Source organism: Rissa tridactyla, chromosome 4, assembly GCF_028500815.1.
Source record: "Rissa tridactyla isolate bRisTri1 chromosome 4, bRisTri1.patW.cur.20221130, whole genome shotgun sequence".
Taxonomy (NCBI): domain Eukaryota; kingdom Metazoa; phylum Chordata; class Aves; order Charadriiformes; family Laridae; genus Rissa; species Rissa tridactyla.
In genome coordinates this window covers 40,892,910-40,912,217 of record NC_071469.1, presented here as the reverse complement: position 1 = coordinate 40,912,217, position 19,308 = coordinate 40,892,910, and the positions used below count along the sequence as shown (strand labels likewise).

The 19,308-nt window shown below is 43.8% G+C and overlaps 1 protein-coding gene across 3 annotated transcripts in view; it reads left to right on the top strand.

Annotated features, from left to right (window-relative positions):
- The window catches only part of ACTN1 (actinin alpha 1), a 92,292-nt gene extending 73,209 nt beyond the window's left edge, over positions 1–19,083 (top strand). Inside the window, exons 9-22 of one of the 3 annotated variants that reach the window (XM_054198806.1) lie at positions 92–184; positions 1,333–1,563; positions 2,091–2,238; positions 2,811–2,961; positions 5,437–5,545; positions 6,034–6,174; positions 8,179–8,361; positions 9,123–9,257; positions 10,102–10,281; positions 11,212–11,358; positions 13,304–13,384; positions 13,940–14,005; positions 15,464–15,622; positions 18,184–19,083. In XM_054198806.1, coding sequence (XP_054054781.1) covers positions 92–184; positions 1,333–1,563; positions 2,091–2,238; positions 2,811–2,961; positions 5,437–5,545; positions 6,034–6,174; positions 8,179–8,361; positions 9,123–9,257; positions 10,102–10,281; positions 11,212–11,358; positions 13,304–13,384; positions 13,940–14,005; positions 15,464–15,622; positions 18,184–18,342 — 1,983 coding nt within the window. In that variant the 3' untranslated portion in view covers positions 18,343–19,083. The remainder of the gene's footprint in view (positions 1–91; positions 185–1,332; positions 1,564–2,090; positions 2,239–2,810; positions 2,962–5,436; positions 5,546–6,033; positions 6,175–8,178; positions 8,362–9,122; positions 9,258–10,101; positions 10,282–11,211; positions 11,359–13,303; positions 13,385–13,939; positions 14,006–15,463; positions 15,623–18,183) is intronic. The other 2 variants (XM_054198805.1, XM_054198804.1) reach the window with 2 other exon arrangements.
- Positions 19,084–19,308: the final 225 nt, after the last annotated feature.

Here is a 19,308-nt window from a genome sequence, read left to right as displayed (position 1 = left end):
CCACAGGTATGTAGCAGGAAGCTAAGCTGCAAGCTTTGGTTTGTACTTTTTTTTTTACGCTTTTCCCTTCTGTTTTTCTTCTCTTCGTCAGGCGGAGACAGCAGCAAATCGTATCTGCAAGGTGCTGGCAGTCAACCAAGAAAACGAACAGCTCATGGAAGACTACGAAAAACTGGCCAGTGATGTAGGTGTCCATGGTGCTGTTGGTTTCTGGGTGGTGGTATGTGGAAAGGAATTGCATATAACACTGGTAACTAGTCTTGGGGAATGCTGTTGGCCCACATTTCCGTGGAAATTTTTTTTTCCCCTTCTAGCTTGAGAAAAATTAAACATCGAACTTACCTTAAAGACAAGAGCAATCTACTTTAAAACAGAAAGCTTCCATAGAGCAGCTTTGAGTTTCTCAGTTTATTAAGAGCAACCACAGAAATGCTAAAATGAAAGGAAAAATCAAGCTGGTTTAATTTGCATTCCTCAGGACTATACAAGTTCATAACATCTTTCATACAAATTGTATACCCATATACTACAGAAGTCAGGAATTGGATCAGAGAGAATGCAAGTTAGAGATAATTGAGGAAAGAAATATGCACTTGCTGAGAGTTGGAAAGAATCTGTGTAAGATACAAGCTGGAGGCTGCTTTGGTTAACTGAGGAGGCTGACAGACTGACAGCTGTGAAACTACAGAAGTGACCAAATGTGGACTGGAGTATGTTTGTGGAAGATAAGCACAGAGGGGAAGGTGGAGAACAGAAGGGCAAGCATAGACCTTGAGCTTGGTTTCAGCCTCGTATGAAAAGCATAGGACACTTCTCCACTCAAACTATAGACTGCCCATTGCATTATCATTTTGACAGCTGCCCAGATGGTTTTGCTAAGGAGGGCTATTCAAAGAGCAACACTGACTTCAAGGAAGCTAGAGTGGGAAAAGTGTAACCAGAGGCTAGACTTGATTTCCCCTGTCAGATCCTTCTGGAGGTAATATGATTTACAGCGTCCTTTAGTTATGCAACAGTCCAGCAAAACTCTAAGGCTTTAGTGTAATCTGAGGACATCGTTTGGTCCTGATTGTGCAAAAGCTACGCCTTAAACATATTGGATTGGGAGTGCTGCAACAAGCACTTCTACTTAGTGTGGTAGGGAATATGCTGCTCATTAAAAAAAAAAAGTACTTCCAAAAAAGCTGGCAAACTTTTGTTTACAAGCCCTGCTGGTGGCAGAATCTTTCTGACAGCAAGCATAAAATTAAATGGTCCCTAAAGAGATCAGAGCAACACCTGTAGTTTTAACACAATTTTCAGTTCAACGCTTCTTGTCATTGCTCTTTCCAGCTGCTGGAGTGGATCCGTCGCACCATCCCCTGGCTGGAGAACCGGGCCCCAGAGAACACCATGCAAGCCATGCAGCAGAAACTGGAGGACTTCCGGGACTACCGTCGCCTGCACAAGCCCCCCAAGGTCCAAGAGAAGTGCCAACTTGAAATCAATTTCAACACCTTGCAGACCAAGCTGCGGCTCAGCAACAGGCCGGCCTTCATGCCTTCAGAAGGGAAAATGGTCTCGGTGAGTGGGTGTAACTTGCTCGTATATACCCCACCCATGCCTAAAAAATGAGACTCCTTTTCTACCCATGGATGGGCAGAGCATGCCCGCCTTCAGGGTGAGATACTGTGCGGTAGGAACCCTACGGAATATAGTTCAGTGAGGCCATAATAAGAGAGGATCAAGCGATCATTGCTTCCCTGTATCTAAACCAGACTCTGAGGGTCTTCACAAGTTGCATGCCTTTATGAAGAGATGTCTGGGTGGCTCTCATTTTTTCTGATTGAAAAATGGTTGGGTTTTTTTTTAAAGTTTCATGTTGGGAAGTGTTTTGAGAGGGACTCTTGTGCAGACAGGTGTATCCTGAGACTGCTGGTCCTGCTTATCTTAAGTCTGGCATTTCATCTCTGCACAACCCTGTGAGATTAAAAGCCACATCCACTCCCTCCAACCAATTGGAGCCATGTAGCTCGTGGAGACTAATGCTGAGATACATCTTCCCCCTTCATCTTCTAACCTGCCTTTTCTTCTCATGCTTCTGTCTCTAGGATATAAACAATGCCTGGGGTGGCCTAGAGCAGGCTGAGAAGGGCTATGAGGAGTGGTTGTTGAATGAGATCCGGAGGCTAGAGAGGCTGGATCACCTGGCAGAGAAGTTCCGGCAGAAAGCATCCATTCATGAGTCCTGGACAGATGGTAATGCCAACCTACATGCTTCCTATTGCCTGACATAGTGCTGTCCATTATGTAGGGGGGAAGAGATGGATCATGCGTAGGTCCTTACATGAGATTTTCCTCTCGAAAATGCCAGGTTCATTTATTATTTTATTAGAAAATAATGCATGAAAATCAGCTTGATCTCTGTTCTGCGACATCATGCGGCCACATCAGCATTCCCTAACTATTGCAAAGTGAGAACTTTGGATAGAAAAGAGCTACAGAGAAGACAAAAAGTTGCCCTACTGTAAATGCTACAGTTGGCATTTGGAGGACCAGCATAGCCCAGTTTGCACGTACTGAGACGAGTCCAGTATAAACTGACAGCACTGGCTTGAGGTGCACTATGTGCCCTTCTCTGTTGTTAATGGCAAACTCACACTCCCTGATTTGAAAGTGAGGATTGTGCATCTCTAGGCCACCATGCGTGGGGGCAAGCCTCGAGCAGGGTGTCTGGAGCAGGGTGCCAGGGCTGCCTTGGTGGCCAGGAGCTGGCTTTGGGGGCGTTGGGTCCTGCCCTTCACTCTCCTGTCCTTTGGCTCCCTCCCCAGGTAAGGAAGCAATGCTGCAGCAGAAGGATTACGAAACTGCTACCCTCTCGGAGATAAAGGCCCTGCTGAAGAAACACGAGGCCTTTGAGAGCGACCTGGCTGCACACCAGGACCGCGTGGAACAGATTGCTGCTATTGCACAAGAGCTGAAGTACGGCACCCCAGCGCACATCCCATCCTTGGGGCCAGAGAGGCTTAATCATCTTTGCCCTTTGCCCTCTGGAGAGACATAAATCAATCTCCATACAAAAATGTTGGGAAGTCCCAGTGTTTCCAAACAGTATCTAGGATACTGCTCTCCAGTATCCGGATGCACTACAAGAGCAGGCCAGAAAACGGATGAGTCGTGGGTGCTGATGCGGGGGCGTCAGTATTATATTCCCAAGCCAAGTTTCCATCCTCTTCCAGATCATTATGCTGCTGTGAACCCTTTCCTAAAGAGTCTGACCTGCCGCTGGTGCCTGCCTAGGTTTCAGAATTGTAATGCCATCATACTTTTCCAGGAACAGAAGGAAACAGCAGAGGATAGCAGGCTCTCAGTTTGCTCTTTCTTATAAAAAAAAAATCCTCCTTATTCTGGCAGGAAAAACACCTGCTGATGCTTGAGCCCATCATGGCCTCTGCTGCCACCCTGGGCCCCTTGCCGCAGGAGTACTGCACCACATGGACTCCAGTCGGCTCTTGCTTCAGGGTGTCCTGTCCTCACAGCAGCTCAGCTCCCTCCCTGCTTCTTCCAGCTAGGAAACCTTCACCTCCACTCCTTTTCCTGGGGTGACAAGTGGCACAGGTTACCAGGAGAAATGGACTCTCCTCAGGGTGGGCAGTTGATTGCTAGGGATAGCAGGTAGTTAAAGAGCGGGTCTCTGCAGCACAGGGAGAGAGATTTTGAAACCCTGCATGTTTCTTGGCAAAAACAGTCTGAACAAGTTGGCTTTGACTTTGTTTCCTATTTTAAAAATATTTATATATCACACTGGCCTATCTTAAGTTAGTGTCTGGGCTAAGATCAGTACTCTTTGTCTGAAGGACTGTTTTTCTCTTAAAAGTCAGGATTATTGGATCAAGATCATTATCTCCTTTAACAACACGGGTTTACAGAATTGCTCCCTTGTCCACTGGAGGATTGACCTTGGAACAGGGGGAGAGTTCAAGGCAATCCTCCATGTCAGTAAGATTAAAACCGAGGCTGGCTAGTCAGCAAGCATTAGCTGACCTGCCACTTCCAAAGCACACGCTACATGCCAGCCAAAGCAGCTGCAGCTCTAAGAGCAACGGGGAAGGGCTGGGCCCTAAGCTGGGGGAGAGAGGTGATTTCTTCCAAAGTGTGGGAATAGCAGGCTCAGCCATCCTTCCAAAAGCCATTTTCCATCTTAGAAAGAGGCCATGCCCTGAAAAACTGTAGCTGAGCTCTTTTCTCGCCCAGAGATACGCTGCCAGGGAGATGGAGAGGGTCTGGAAGAAGCCACTGCGGCTGCCTGTGCCAGGCATGTTTTGGGGACACGGTATGTTCCACTCCCCAGCAGCAGTGGTCCAGAACAGCTGCATTACAAGCCAGGCTTTCAGAAGCAGTTCTTTCATCTGCTGTGCTGTCTCTGCAGCAAAGTAGATCAAGGAACTGATCTGGATTAAAAACCCAGCAAAGAAAAAGTTATTTTTAGCCCAAATCAGTTTCCTGACTAGTTTACTGCAAGACTCCCACCAGCACTTGTGCCCACACACCTCAGGAGGGCAATACAATGGTGGGAAGAAACAAGGCTGAGGGAGGCAAGAAGAAACTGTTTAAACCTGCACTATTGCTTAGAGAAATGCTCATCAGATGTCCCATGGTCTCTCAGTAGCCCAGTGAGTTATTCTGCTTTCTCTTTTGAGGCTGACACTTCACAGTTTGGCTGATCTCCCTCTGCCTGCAGGTTTCTCCCTCTTTGTCCATGTGCAGAACCAAGAGCACGAAGCAATACAAGACCCCAAGCTTCAGTTTACCCCCGTGCTCTCCTTTCCCCAGCCATACTCTTACCAGCCCATCTTTCATGAGTGCCAGCCAGGCATCTCAGCAAAGCACTCTCTGTCAGGCATATAGAAGAGAAACCTACACTGTAATTCGGGGATTGTCCTAAATAAATGGATGGATTGTGTAATTTGGCTATTCTTTGCCACCCATACTGTGCAACTCTTGGAACAACCTTAACCAGCTTCTTTGCATTCATAATAAAATCTTTGCTGCCCATTCTGATGTACAAGATGCAGGTAGTTAGCCTGCTTGGTGTTCTTAAGGAGAATACAGGGACATATTGCTCTGCTCATAATCTGCTTATTCTCAGTTTGAGCAAAGGTCTGTACTCCCTTCCCCCAATGCCAAATTATTCCCATCAGGCAGCCAGCACCAGTGTTTGTTGAGGCCTTGGGTGGTGGTTGTTTTTCTTCCTGTTCTGTGCTGTTTGATGTACCGTAACATACAGTGTCTCCAAAACTAGATACTGCTGTCTTCCTGGCTCACTTTACTTGCAGAGACCATGAGCTCTTTGTCTGAACCTGTCATCAAGGCTGATACAGTTTTCTAATTGGTTTCTCTTTCTTCTCCAAAATGTTTTTATTTGACTTCTGGTCCTTTTTTCCCCACCCCTTATAGTGAGCTGGACTATTACGACTCTCCCAGTGTCAATGCCAGGTGCCAGAAGATCTGTGATCAGTGGGATAATCTGGGTGCCCTAACCCAGAAACGTAGAGAAGCCTTGGAGGTGAGACATGTTACAAGTTGGACCTTTGGGATTATGTGGGTACGTCATTTGTGGGAAACAAGCTGCAGTGGGCACGAGCAACCAATTTCAGCTCTTTTGTGGACTCCTAGAACATCCTAGACTGTAAACAAGAGCTACATTTCAGTGTATTTATCCTGCTTTTCCCCTTCCAGCCCAATTATGATGCCATTCATTTGCTCAGGCTATTGATTTTTTTTCTACTTTTATGTGTTTTGTAATTTCATTCTGCTTGAAAAGACTGTCCTTGTTTTGTTTTATTTCAAAGGACCCTCAAATTTTTCCCTCAGAGGAAAAAAACCATCCTGTGTGTAATCTCTTAACAGCAGAGAGACTTTTACTGTAGTGCCATCCTGAGAGCACCAAGGAGGTCTGAAAGGAAGGAGCAGCTCAGACAACCCACATATTTATGTGATTATTCTTCTCTAACCTTCTTTCCTGATTTTCTTTCTTTTTTTGTGCATGCCCAGAGAACAGAGAAGCTACTGGAAACAATTGACCAGTTGTACCTGGAATATGCCAAACGAGCTGCCCCTTTCAATAACTGGATGGAAGGGGCCATGGAGGACCTGCAGGACACGTTCATTGTTCACACCATTGAGGAGATCCAGGTACAGAGTAGTCATTTGCACCAGTCAGCTGGCATAGAGAGTTGGGGGTCTTCTGGATTCCTGGTGGTGCTGAATTTGTAGGTCATGTTTTGGTGCTTCTGCTCTAGTGAGTGTACCTTAGCAAGAGAAACAAAAAGGAGTGGTTTTCCTTGATTTCCTCCAAAAACGTGGATCTGAATAGGTATGAAACATGCTCACACCATCCTAGCTGGACACAAAAAACTGAAAGTGGATTTTTCAGTCTTACTCCAGTGTCTTATTAATGAAAGCCTGAAAATTGAGAGACTCTCTTAGGGTATTGTGGTTGTTTTTTTAACTCATATGAGCAAAGCTTAGTGCTGCTCACAGGTTCTGCAGGTCAGTTGTCCCATGTAATGTCCAGGTCATTTGGTCTTATGTGATAGGATGTGCCAAGAGGGCAGGGGAGTTATTGAGCTGCCAGCTGGGTTTCAGTGCTGAGCACAAAAAAAATCAGAATCGTCCACTTTGGTGGTGTATTACCATTTGAAGTGAAATTACCATTTGAAGTGAAAGTCTTCCTGCCTCCTGCAAGAAAACAGAGACACTATCTCAGTTTTCTACCATCTGAAAGGGTATTACAAAAGCAACTTGAGGTATCTGCAGGTAATTTTCACACCTTTGACAGCAGGAATTACTCTTCCACGGGTTGCAGTGGGGACATCTATTTCTCCTACTTGATGGGCTCATGAAAATGATCCAAGTCAGCACTTTGCAGGAATGGCTGACAACAACGTGGCCATCAGTGAGGCAGCAGATGGGACACCAACAGGGGACACTATGCAGACAGGGGGGCAGAGGGCTAGTGAAAGAGCCCTAGCCTGGTATCAGCTGTTACTGAGCTGCCACTTGTTTCTTCCACCCTTCCCTGCTGACAAAGGGGTTCATTAAGTCTTTCATAACGCAGAACAAATCTGAACAGGATTTAAACACTTCCATCATCTCTTTGTGACTGTTTGCAGTATCTTTCCCAGCCCCCCAGACTTGCATTACATCTCTGTGGCCCCGCAGCAGCTGCAAAGTAATGAGTCACCATGTAAGGAAGCAATTTTACAAAAAGTAGTTACAGTGTGTGTATTCTAAGAGAGTGGTCGATCACGCAGTTTACTTTCATTCCCTCTTCTGTCCACACTGTTCCCTCGACTACCCCTGCACATGCCTCTCTGTCCCTGATTTGTTTTGCTGTGTCTTTCCCTGCGTTTGCTTCCCTAGTCTTGATCTTCCAGGCTTCTGCGATGAAGTACCTTAAAGGCCTGTAGAAGCAGTGGGAGATGAGCCAGGACCAACTGGCTTGTCAGCTGTCCACAAAATACCAGCAAGCGTGCCCCCACCATTGGTCCTTGGAGCACAGTCTGGGCACCGCAGCAAGACGGGGAACAGAAAGGGCCTGTTGTGTTCAGGGAGAAGGAGCTGGTTTTCAGCAGCAGGAGCATTTGTTGCCTGTGCAAGTTTGCCGTTGGCTGGAAGACCTTCACCTAGATCTAACTTACTCCGATCAGACTGAATCTGGCTCTTAGTATTTATCTGGAGTTATCTTAGGTGTAAAACTAGTACGTACCTAGTAGGAGAAGAATAACATGGCATATTTACACTAGTGAGATATGACTGCTTTCAAGTAATGCTAGTAGTCAGATCTTCTTCCCAAAGGGGCTGACAGACAGTCACTGAGCAGTGTTGGGGAACTAGTTCCCCCTAAATTATGAGCCAAAATTATTCCACCATTTTGGGGGATGTGATCTCTGTCACTGGTCAACATGGGACAGAAACGGAGGGAAAACAAGACTTCACATCATTTAACTACTTAGAATAGCCTCTTTAGTGATGCTGAGAGAACCTGAAAAGTGTATTAGAGTATTAGAGTAGCCTGCTTTGTATCCTGGGAATATGTAAGCTTTTGCAGTCACTTCTGCAGGGATACATTTGCTGAAGAGACTATTCAGTGACTAATGCTCTTACCCTCCCTTTGCTGCTGTCTTCCTTCTGCAGGGATTGACCACAGCCCACGAACAGTTCAAAGCCACTTTGCCAGATGCCGACAAGGAGCGACAGGCCATTCTGGGAATCCACAATGAAGTCTCAAAGATTGTCCAGACATACCATGTCAACATGGCAGGAACGAATCCTTACACTACGATCACGCCACACGAGATCAATGGCAAATGGGAACATGTGAGTTCTTTCCAACCTTGCAAGTTAGTGTGGCAGGGCACCACTGCTCCGTCACTGGGGTCCCAGGAAGTGGATTATTTACTCTTCAGTTACCCTCTCATGCCTACTGATGAGCTTTTCTTTTTTTTTTCTGTGATTTGTTTTTGGCTCAATTGCCATGTGCTTGGAAAGTGGAAGACATTTTTCATATAAATGCCTAAGGGGTGTCAGATCCCTTTTATTTGCTATTTTATAATGAAAGATGCTAAATTAAAAGGTTTGAGGTTTTCAGTCCTCAGTTGACCTGAGAAGCAAGTAAGTAAGTAAGTAAGTAAGTATCAAGTAAGTAAGTATCAGTATCCTTTTTCACCATTCAGTCCTTCAGGTGTTTTATCTCTGCAGCCAAGTAGCCTTCCCTTGCTGTAAACCTAAAAGAGCAGCTACCCTCCATACCAGCTGTGCTGATGGTTCTTACGACCAAACGAGATCACCAAAGTGAGATCTGAACAGGGTCCTGCAATTCAATTAACATGAGCCAACAAAAACCCCAGTAGTGAATGGAAGTTTCTTCTGGTATTCCATGGCCTGAGATGAGTTTGCAGTGTGCAACCTACAGCAGATAGGATTCACATTCTATGAGCCTTCCCACTGTGTCCTAAACCATATGACTGCTTGTTTTCAGTGCAAACACCCACTCCTCCCTTTCTTGTGGCAATTTCTACATTTACTATACCTGTGCCTTTGTATGTATAAACTGCACACTTTGTTATTCTTTGCTGTAGGTGCGGCAACTGGTTCCCAGAAGGGATCAAGCCCTGATGGAAGAACATGCTCGCCAGCAGCAAAATGAACGACTTCGTAAACAGTTTGGTGCACAGGCCAATGTCATCGGACCCTGGATCCAGACCAAGATGGAGGTAGTGCTTTGCTCATTTTGAAACAGTCTGTTTTCCTCTGTGGTCTTCACTGATCTTCTTATCCTTGGTCTTTCTTGACCACTGTCACAGTCATTCTTCCTTCAGGTTACAGCAAGAGAAACTTTAATACAAAATATGGAGAATCCCAAGATTGATATTGGTTACCAAAGTGCTTGTACTTTTCTTCCCCCAACTCTTTAGTACAGAGACAAAAAACATGATTTAAAATGGGGAACACTGGTATTTCAGTAGAGTTGTGTTTATATGCAGCAAGCTAAAGACCCTACATCAGAAGCATATTTTGTGTAACTGCTTTCACAGCAATAGTCTTGATACACATGACAAAATAAATACAATTAGCATATCAAACCAGCAGAGGAGACGTGTTTTTAAGGGAGATCTTCTCCCTTTAGGTAAAATTTGAGTTAAAGTAATTGGAGTTGATGAAATGGAAAGATATGAAGCTATTACTGATGGCAGGAGCTGTAAAGAAGGAAGCAATTACAGAAATATGTCTGTATGAAGGGACTAAGACGGTTAGTGGCAGACAGTATATCAGAAAAAGATCTAGCTTGATACATAACTAGCTTATGGACTGCAGTTTTCTATTTTTTTATATCCTTGTATTAGACACATCTCATGTGACTCACCTCACTTGGAAAATGTTCAGGGCTCTGCTAAGATTTTTGCTGACACTCTCTCGGTTCATTTAAAGTAACTGCTCCATGAGATATTTTTTTTGAATCATCGTCCTGTGTGAGCATGAAATAGCTGCAATAAATATCAAGCATGTTGAGGTTTGTCCTTCCAATGGGGTCTGACTCCTTTGGCTTTGCTAATGCAGGAGATTGGCCGCATTTCAATAGAGATGCATGGGACCCTGGAGGACCAGCTCAACCACTTGCGGCAGTATGAGAAAAGCATTGTGAATTACAAACCAAAGATTGACCAGTTGGAAGGAGACCACCAACAGATCCAGGAAGCGCTTATCTTTGACAACAAGCACACCAACTACACCATGGAGGTAAAAGTTTTGGAAGCAGATCAGCCAGCCTCATCTGCTGTGGCCAGTTAGCATCAGCCACATCTAACTCTGGCAACATGTTGGGAGTTCTCGGAAAATGGAGAGTTTGACAATATGGCCAAGCATGCAACAACATGTCGCTGAATTTTTTTTTTTTTTTTCATAGCTGTACTTTATGCCAACCCATTCCAAAGTACTTCCAAATATAGACAATGGAAATAACCTGAATGAGATCAACATTATTGCTTGAAAAATTGGCTGATCTCATTTCTCCTGCCACCCAATTGTGGCAACCTATTAGCTCGGATTAGAAAGACCAGGGTCGTGCTAGTAATTTTGAGCTGCCATAGCCTGGCAAAAGAAAAAAGTCCAACAAAAGCTTTTTAAAACCGGAATCTGGCTTTCTGTTGACAACGTGAGGTTTCTTGGAAGCAATCTGAGTTCAACATGAGTCCAGCAGAACACAGCCGGGCTTTGAAACTTGTCTTTTGGGTTTTGGCCAGCTCTCCATTATGCAACAGCAGAGGCAGTGGAGCACCAGTGTCTTCCAAGGACTGTGGTTTATTTATTTTCTTGGTAAGGAGAGTTTTCTGCCCAACCAAGTCCTAGAAGCACTAGGTTTCATTCTTATTTGTGTTAAAGGCCTCCAATATGTTTCTCTGACAAGGCAAAGGAACTTTGCAAAGGACCAAGGCTTTCTTAAGATGAGGAATTGGCCTCTTCAGTATTTTCTTCGGTCAAAATTCAGATTTTAAACATCTGGTTGGCTCACACTGCAGATGAGAAGGAAGCTTTTCTGAGCAAAAAGACTTCTCCTGCCTTGGCCACCAGGATCATTTAATTTGCAACAAGTAGCATATCCAATACACTGGCCACAGAGGCACAAGAGCTACTTCTTAATTTAAAAATTGTCCTGTCTTCTTTTTCCAGCATATCCGAGTGGGCTGGGAGCAGTTACTAACAACAATTGCTAGAACCATCAATGAAGTGGAAAACCAGATTCTGACCCGTGATGCCAAAGGAATCAGCCAGGAACAAATGAACGAGTTCCGGGCTTCTTTCAACCATTTCGACAGGGTAAGTCTGTTCTGACTGCAGCTTGGTAAACTGCAAGCTTCCATGTAGACTGTGCAGTGCGAAAAAAACCCCAAATAGTCACTGTGGTAAAACTAGATCAATAGAAGATGTTTCATTCTTACAAACATCACTCCTGTGGAGCAGTCATTCCTGTGAAGACTGCAAAGTATATCTTCACAGGAAACTGCTAAGATAAAGCTAAAGCATGAAAAAGTTTGAAGGCTTATTTTGGAAATTAGACTTTTACTCCATCTTCTCCGGAGAGCAGATTATCATCTTGATTTATAACATTCTTTGGAGCAGCTGTCCTCCGCTCTGACATACCATCGCATAAACCTGTACTGAAGAAACCAGTATTGCTCTTGTATGGAGCAAACAGAGGAGGATCTATACACACCATGGCATTGCATGACATAGATAAACCTTGATGTAAAGCATGCTTTGCCTTACTGTGGAAATACATGCCAAGGCACTAATGGGTGCCATAAGAAAGGAATTCCTTAAAAGAAGTTCTACTCCCCTCAATTTGGCAGCCTGTCTGCAACTCTTCCTTCTACAACCCAAATCACAAAGGTGTCATGCAGGGAAACAGAGACAGCCGCCCAAGTCTGAAGCTGGCTCCATTATCGACCCCTTCAGTGTTGTCTGGAAATGCCTGAGCAGCCTGCAGAGATACTAACTCAGTGCTGCAAATATGTGTTGCTCTCCACCACGGCTGCAGCAGCCATACTGTTTGAAAGGAGAACAGGGCTGCAGCCTGCCCTCCGAGATTGGCAACACTTCCAGATTGCTGAACGCTGGCTATTTCAGACCTCTAGCAGCCTAAGAAAAACAAAACCCATGGCTTCTTTTCTTAGCAGAGGGACCGATAAAGCCCTGTAGATTTTATATTTTGACCTTCATATTGCTTGCCCCTCCCTCCACCACAGTCTGATAATGCAGAGAGAACATGGGTTTCCCATCTTCAACAGTGTATTTTATTTATGAAGGCTTAATGCTGACTTTAAAAGCTGATTTTTTAGAAAGGAAAGTCAATTGGAATTGGCCCCACCATCCTGTCTATAGCATCCTTGATCTGGCCAGAGATGGTGGTGGCAGGCAGGGGCTCTTCAGTGCTTGAGGGCTTTCCTGAGCTAAAATTCTGCAGGATGGAGGGGGATTCTCAGTTCCTGTGGTAGCTCATGTATAGTTTGATGAGTACATCCAAACACTGGGGGAGCGGGGAATGAGCAAATGGAAAAGCAGCTGCCAAGCCGTGTTGTGCTGAGCTGTACAGCAGTGCTGTTTGCAGAGCTGAGCACTTGAAATAGCTTTACCTGTCAAAGCTCCACCTCATGTGCAGGTAAAAATACAGCCATAACACTGCTCCCCTGAGCTTCAGCTGTTTTTCCTTGTCTGTTCCTGGGATGCCCTGACAGCTAAGCTTCCTTGGGTGTGTTGCCAAACACACCTGCCCTCACCTACTCCTTTAGTGGGACTTTTGACTGGAAGATTAAGGTAATGCTTCCCACTGCCTCTGCCTGCTTACCTGCACTCCGGTTTACTAGTGAAACACAGGGCTTCTGGCACTATGGATAACAAGCAGTGATGCAAGTAATTCCCTTGGGAGATGGAGATCTTGAGGCTTCTGAGCATCAACTGTTTTTGTCAATCAAATGCTCTCAAGATGTGACGAGCTCTCTGAGAAGGAACTGTTCCAAGAGCATTTTTAGCACATCCTGAAATGTCATTGTGATATCTAATGTTGTGCACTTTTTATTTTTCTTCCCTGTCTTTCTGTCTGCATGTCATTCTTCCTCTCCCTCTCTCCTCACCCATTGCATGGTGCACCTGTTCGTTGTCCTTCCACCTCCCTTTGATCTCCTCTATGTCTCCCTTCCTTCTGCCCCACACCATCACCCCACTGGCACTGCATGTCCTGCTGCCTGGCACACCGCATAACCAGGACCACTCCGGCACACTTGGCCCTGAGGAATTCAAAGCCTGTCTCATCAGCTTGGGTTACGATATTGGAAACGATGCACAGGTACAGAATGCTAGTGGTGAACACAGACAGATGTTAAACTGTGAAAAAATAACAGTTTTTTCCTTTCTTTTCTTGTTTGTCTTAATCCATCTGTCATTGCTGTTCTTGTGTTTGACTATATATATATATATATCACTTTTCTATACTACTTCCTCTTTAAATGTACTTTGGTATCTATGCCTTCTTAATTCCCTAATTGTTTGTCTTGGGAGAATTCCTTTTATATCTTCAAACTATTCCATTTACTTCTGTGTCACTTAACACTCCTTTTCTTGTCCATCTCTCAATCTGTCTTGCTTCGTCTCTTCATTCCTTTTTTCCATCATCAATATGTTCCTTGTGTGGAAACTGTTCCATGTCCAAAACCACCTTTGCTTCCTCATGGTTTCACAAACTACCCTTCCTCTATTGTTTTTTGTTGTCCTGTAAATCCTTCCTTCCATCTCATCCCCCCTGAAACTCATGCTTTGTAATGTCTCCTGTGGGTTCATTCTTCCCTGGACTGGTCTCCCTTTTCTCCCTTGGCTTTTTCCATCTTTGCATCATTCCCTGTAGAAGAAGACTGGTATGATGGATTGTGAAGATTTCCGAGCCTGCCTTATCTCCATGGGTTACAATATGGTAATGTAGAGCCCTCTATCACTCCTGTTCAAAGTGATTCTTGTAGGCACCTTCAAAAATGAAGGGAGAATGTGTAGTGAATCAAGGTAAATACAACCTCATTTTCCAGAATTATCAGCAATGGATGTTAAATCTAGTATTAGTCTTTGTTAGTTGGAAATTATTGTCTAATTCCTGTGTATTTCAAATAAGAATTATATTTATCAAACTGTTTAGCTACAAGTGGAAGAAACAGTAAATTTCCTCTTACCGGTACCTGCGCTCTGCACAGCACACACAACCTCCCCAGCCCTAAGTATCAGTTGAACTCATCTGGAATTATACATCACCTGATCTGAATACACTCAAACACTGCTCCTTTATTCCTACCATTTATTTCACATCTCTTTTCCTGTACATGTAAGTTCAAGTTCCAGTCATCCTCCCTGTAGCTTTTACTTCACCAGAGTAGGAACAGTAACATGTGGCATCTGGAGAAGCACGATAACTAATAGGAAGAGCTTCAGCAAAGGCTGATGCTCATCAAAGGGCAGGAGAAGAGCATAGTGCTAAAATATTCAGCTGTACTCCCAGCATCTTCGCTCCTGATGTCAGGCAAAGCAGTGTTATTCATCGTACTCATCAGCCCAGTGTAAATACAGACTCTTTAGTGTAGCGTGCCAAGCCACAGTAACAGTTGATTAGATACCTTAATCACTCTTGAAGGTATACTGTTCTAGATGTTTTAGAAGAGCCTGTTCCTAGGAGAAGACTCAGCTCTGCCCTCCCCTCCACCTTGCCTGGGGAGGAAGGAGTCCTGGAGATGAGAATAGTTGCTTTTCTGTTTATATGCAAAAAAAATTGCAGAAAACTATACTACAAGGTTTTGGCTTCTGTAACAAGCTTCTCTGTAGGATCTTCCCTGTAAAGGCTACTTCCCTGGGCCACTCCAGGTATGTAAGTCCTTCTTTCCAAAGCCTGTCTGGTTAAGATGAACCAGATACTATTAAAGACCCCAAAGATATTTCTTCTGGTGGTTTCTGTTCTGGCAGCTGAAAAGAACTGTAAAAGTTCTCATTTAGTAAATGAAAGTAAAGGATTTGAGGAATGCAGATATTCAAATATTTCTACAGACATCTAGCACGACATGTGTTACAGAGAAATTTGCGTCTTCCCCTGGAGTCAGTGTGATATTGTTCCCTGATAGGAGCATTGTCCTAGAGCTAGATGCAGCTGGATGTTATCCTAGGGCAGAGCTGAGAATATTTTATTCCAAAGGACAAATGAGTGGGAAGCATTTGTACATAACAGTGAGCTAAAAAAGAATATCCTGATTTAAAAAAAAAATAAACCAAACAGAAGTGGTTTCTATTTGGCTTTGTTTTTCTAGCTGTGAGATGTGCTGGTGGACAGTTTCTCCTCACTTTTATAGCACTGCTGCCCAAACGTCCAGGCTTACGTGACTCTCTTGTTCTCCAGGGAGAGGCAGAGTTTGCCCGCATTATGAGCATCGTTGACCCTAACCGTTTGGGTGTAGTGACGTTCCAGGCCTTCATCGACTTCATGTCCCGGGAAACAGCAGATACAGATACCGCTGACCAGGTTATGGCTTCCTTTAAGATCCTGGCTGGAGATAAGGTGAGGCTCCACACCTTCCTTTACTGCATCTGCACGGCCCCTGCTTTCCTTTTTCTCTTGTCTCTGAGAGAAAGTGTCGAGGGAAGCACTCTCTAGCACAGAGGGTGTTTTCACAGGAACACTGTGCAGCGCTGGAGGAGTGCAAGGCTAAAGTGTGGGTTAATAAGCAGCCTGCCAAGGCGCTTGAAAGTCCTGTTCAGCTGTCAGTCAGAACTATGCTGCCCACTCTCGCTTTAAAAATTTAATTAAGAGCTTGGTCGTGATTTGTTATTTTAAAACATATGAACAAATTCAACAGATGGTTCTTGATTAGTCTTGAAAAACTTAATTACTGACAGCTGTAAACTTGAGATGATCTTTCTCAGATATACGTGTGTCACTTTCAGTAGTTATACAATCAAGAGTAGATTTTCATTGAGGATATGCTGTACCTGCAAGAGGAGCATCTTTTAATCATAGAAATTAGTCGAAAGTAGAAAAACTCACAGGATGATACTAAAAGCATTAATTTTCTAAATTTGCATCATCAGCTGATAAATTATGTAATCTTATTTTTCTTATATAACAATCCCCATTAATCTTTTATGTAATTGAATAAATAATATGCACATGTAATATTAATATATCTCTATATTTGCTAATGATTTTATTCATCTCACTTGAAATGTGGGATACCATTTCTCAGATTGTAATAAGTCACCCGTAAATCCAGTACTGGTTTCCATGTTTCACTAATAAACTTTTCATAATCTTATCATGGTTTTGGCCAAATTGGCCAATGGCCAGCGACAGATGCCCCCCCGCCCAGCCTCTCGTACACGGAGAGGAGGAGGAGAGATAAAGAGATTCACAAGTTTAGAAGAAAGTAAACTACTTTAATGAAATATTAAGATAAAAAGGAAAATAATTAAATAGATACAGTATATACAAAACCGTATTAAGCTCCCAGGATGACATCACCATCAGGCACTGGGGAAGTCCCAGACTGGACTCAGCGACAGGTGGGAACTGGATTCCACAGATGGAGTCAGGAACACACAGATCGGGATCAAAGGCAGATGAACAGACAGGGTCCTCCTTGGATGTCAGCCATTGAAGGAAGAGACTTGACCCTTTAATCCGTCAGCTTTTATACTGAGCATGGGGCAAATGGGATGGAATATCCCTGTTCATCAATTTTTGGTCACCTGTCCTGTCCGCTCCTCCCCATAGGTGGGACCCCTCTACGCTTTTCCGACCCTCCAACAGGGCAAATAACAAAATTAGCTGACCTTGGTTATTATAGCAATAAGTATAAACAAGAGCCTCTCTGTGTGCCATTCCTTGGCACAAGCTGTAAACATTGGTCTTACCACTCTGAGAACGAACTGTTTTCAACACAACATGCTGTTAATTTCAGAGAGTTGGAAGAGGCCTAGCTAAGAAATAAAATTACTGAACAGGAAGTTGGTTCTGTTTTACCTCAAACCAGGACAAATCTGTAATGTAGAAATCCATTATATCCATCCTTTAGGCATCTGCCTGACTGAAGCCAATCCTATTGTCTTTCAAGGCCTGAAAATTCCACATTATTCAGACAAGCTAATCACTGAATAAATAGGTACTTTTGGATACAGTATTGCTTATTAACTCGTTTACGCTGTACAGTACATTAAATATACTTGTCAGTGTTAAAGACGCTCTAGTGACTATAGCATGAATCAGACAGTATTTCATTGTGAAGAAAAATACCTCTTATTCACTCCAATCATTAAACTGAAAGACGGAGGGGGGGGGGAGAGGGGAAAGAATAAAAAGTCACAGGAGAGAGAGAGGTGTGAAACCTGAACCATTATTTAGATGACTGGAAATGCCCGTGAGTCAGTCAGCTCAAGACAACATGCTGGTTAGCAAACAGGCAGCTACTGTTACCTACTGCATGGAGAGAAGCCAAGGTACTTCAGCTCAGCGAGTCTCCAGAAGCTGAATTTACATAAGAAGTTTTGCTTGCTTATTAAAAATGTCTGCTGTGAACGGCAAGGATTCCTGGGGGAACTGTGGAAGCAATACAAAGTGTTTGCTTGTCTGCTGCCTGCATGGCTGCCACCGACCAGAGCTAGTGGGGATGGCTCCTGTCCTTCCTCAGGAGAGTGGGAATGGCACCTCCCAAGCAGCACAAGCGGCTGTTACCTCCTGCTGGTGAGGCACAGGAGCCAAATGAAATTTCTTCTTCCTCCCATTTGCTTTCAGCAGGACCTCCACTGTTACAGGAAGGCACAGTCTTACACTAATAATTCACCTTATTTACCTCCAGGTCTTTTCTTTAGGTGTGCCAGCACCCCTCCTACAAAAAAAACCCTTTCTTTCCGTTGTAAAAACATTTTCATGGACAAGTAGTAGGGAGAGTGACTGTGTTTCCTCCCAGAGAGCTCCCTGTGTGGGTGTACAGTGCTAGTCTAGGTTGTTGGGTCCTGTCCCTGTCTGTTGTCTGCTGCCCTGGGGGGACAGGGGGTGACTGTCCCTGCGAGGAAGGTCAGTTTGTTGAAAAGTAACCATCGCCTTATCGTTTGTCCTCCCTGCAGAACTACATCACTGTGGATGAATTACGGCGGGAGCTGCCTCCTGATCAGGCTGAATACTGCATTGCTCGAATGGCACCCTACAATGGCCGTGATGCTGTACCCGGTGCGCTGGACTACATGTCCTTCTCCACGGCGCTCTACGGCGAAAGTGACCTTTAACTTTTTTCTGTCCCACCACACGCTCCCTTCCCCTCTCCCCCGTCCGACACGCCCTTCTTTCTCTTTGCAAAGCAGCCTCTGCTCCGCTCTTTTTTGTGTTTCCCTGTTTTGCTTCAGATAACAGATCACATTTTTAAGTGGGGGGGCGGGGGGGACATTGATATGGCACCGCCTACCTTGCCCTTGAAATGACAGTTTACAAAATTATTTTGTGCAAAAAAAGTTACGTTTTAAAAAGAACAGACATATTTTATTATAGGAAAAGGTATTTTTCTCCACCAGATTGAAACTTAAAAAGAACATGTTAAAATATCACACCAAATATTTTTGTTGTGACATAGAAGGTCAAGCACAATGTTACATTCCATCCTTTCCAAAAAGAACCAAACAACAACCAAATGCCACTTGTTCTGTTAACTTTTACATTTGCGTATGTCTCTTTTATCACGTTTATCTTGGGAGGGGGGAAGGCACACAAGTGCATGTGTTTGCTGGTTCACTCATTTCATGAAAATATTTTATGATAAACTTTTGAAATTGCTGTGTTTTCTAGGGAAAAATATAATGTACACAGCTCATGTTTTCATATTTAATTAAAAAATACAATATGCCTCCTATGTTTATCAGTGCACAACTTTTTTTGTTGCTGAGAGTTGTCTGGTTTCAGAACATGAAGCTTGAGAGTTGATAACTTTGATATTGCTTGTCACAAACCATATTAAAAATTTCTTGTGATAACAACTCTAGACTTTATTCATTTGTATAGTAAAACTCTTTAATCCTATTTAGTTAACAAACACAACAAAGAGAATCCAAAATTAATGTGTTTTTTTTAATTGAAATTACAGTAGTTTAAAGGTAAACTTCCCCTCCCCCTTAACCTTATCATTCTTGTTGAATGATGTTGGAATTTTCACAGCTTTCTGACTACTTTAATAATTTACATAATTTTTAACCATCCCTGAT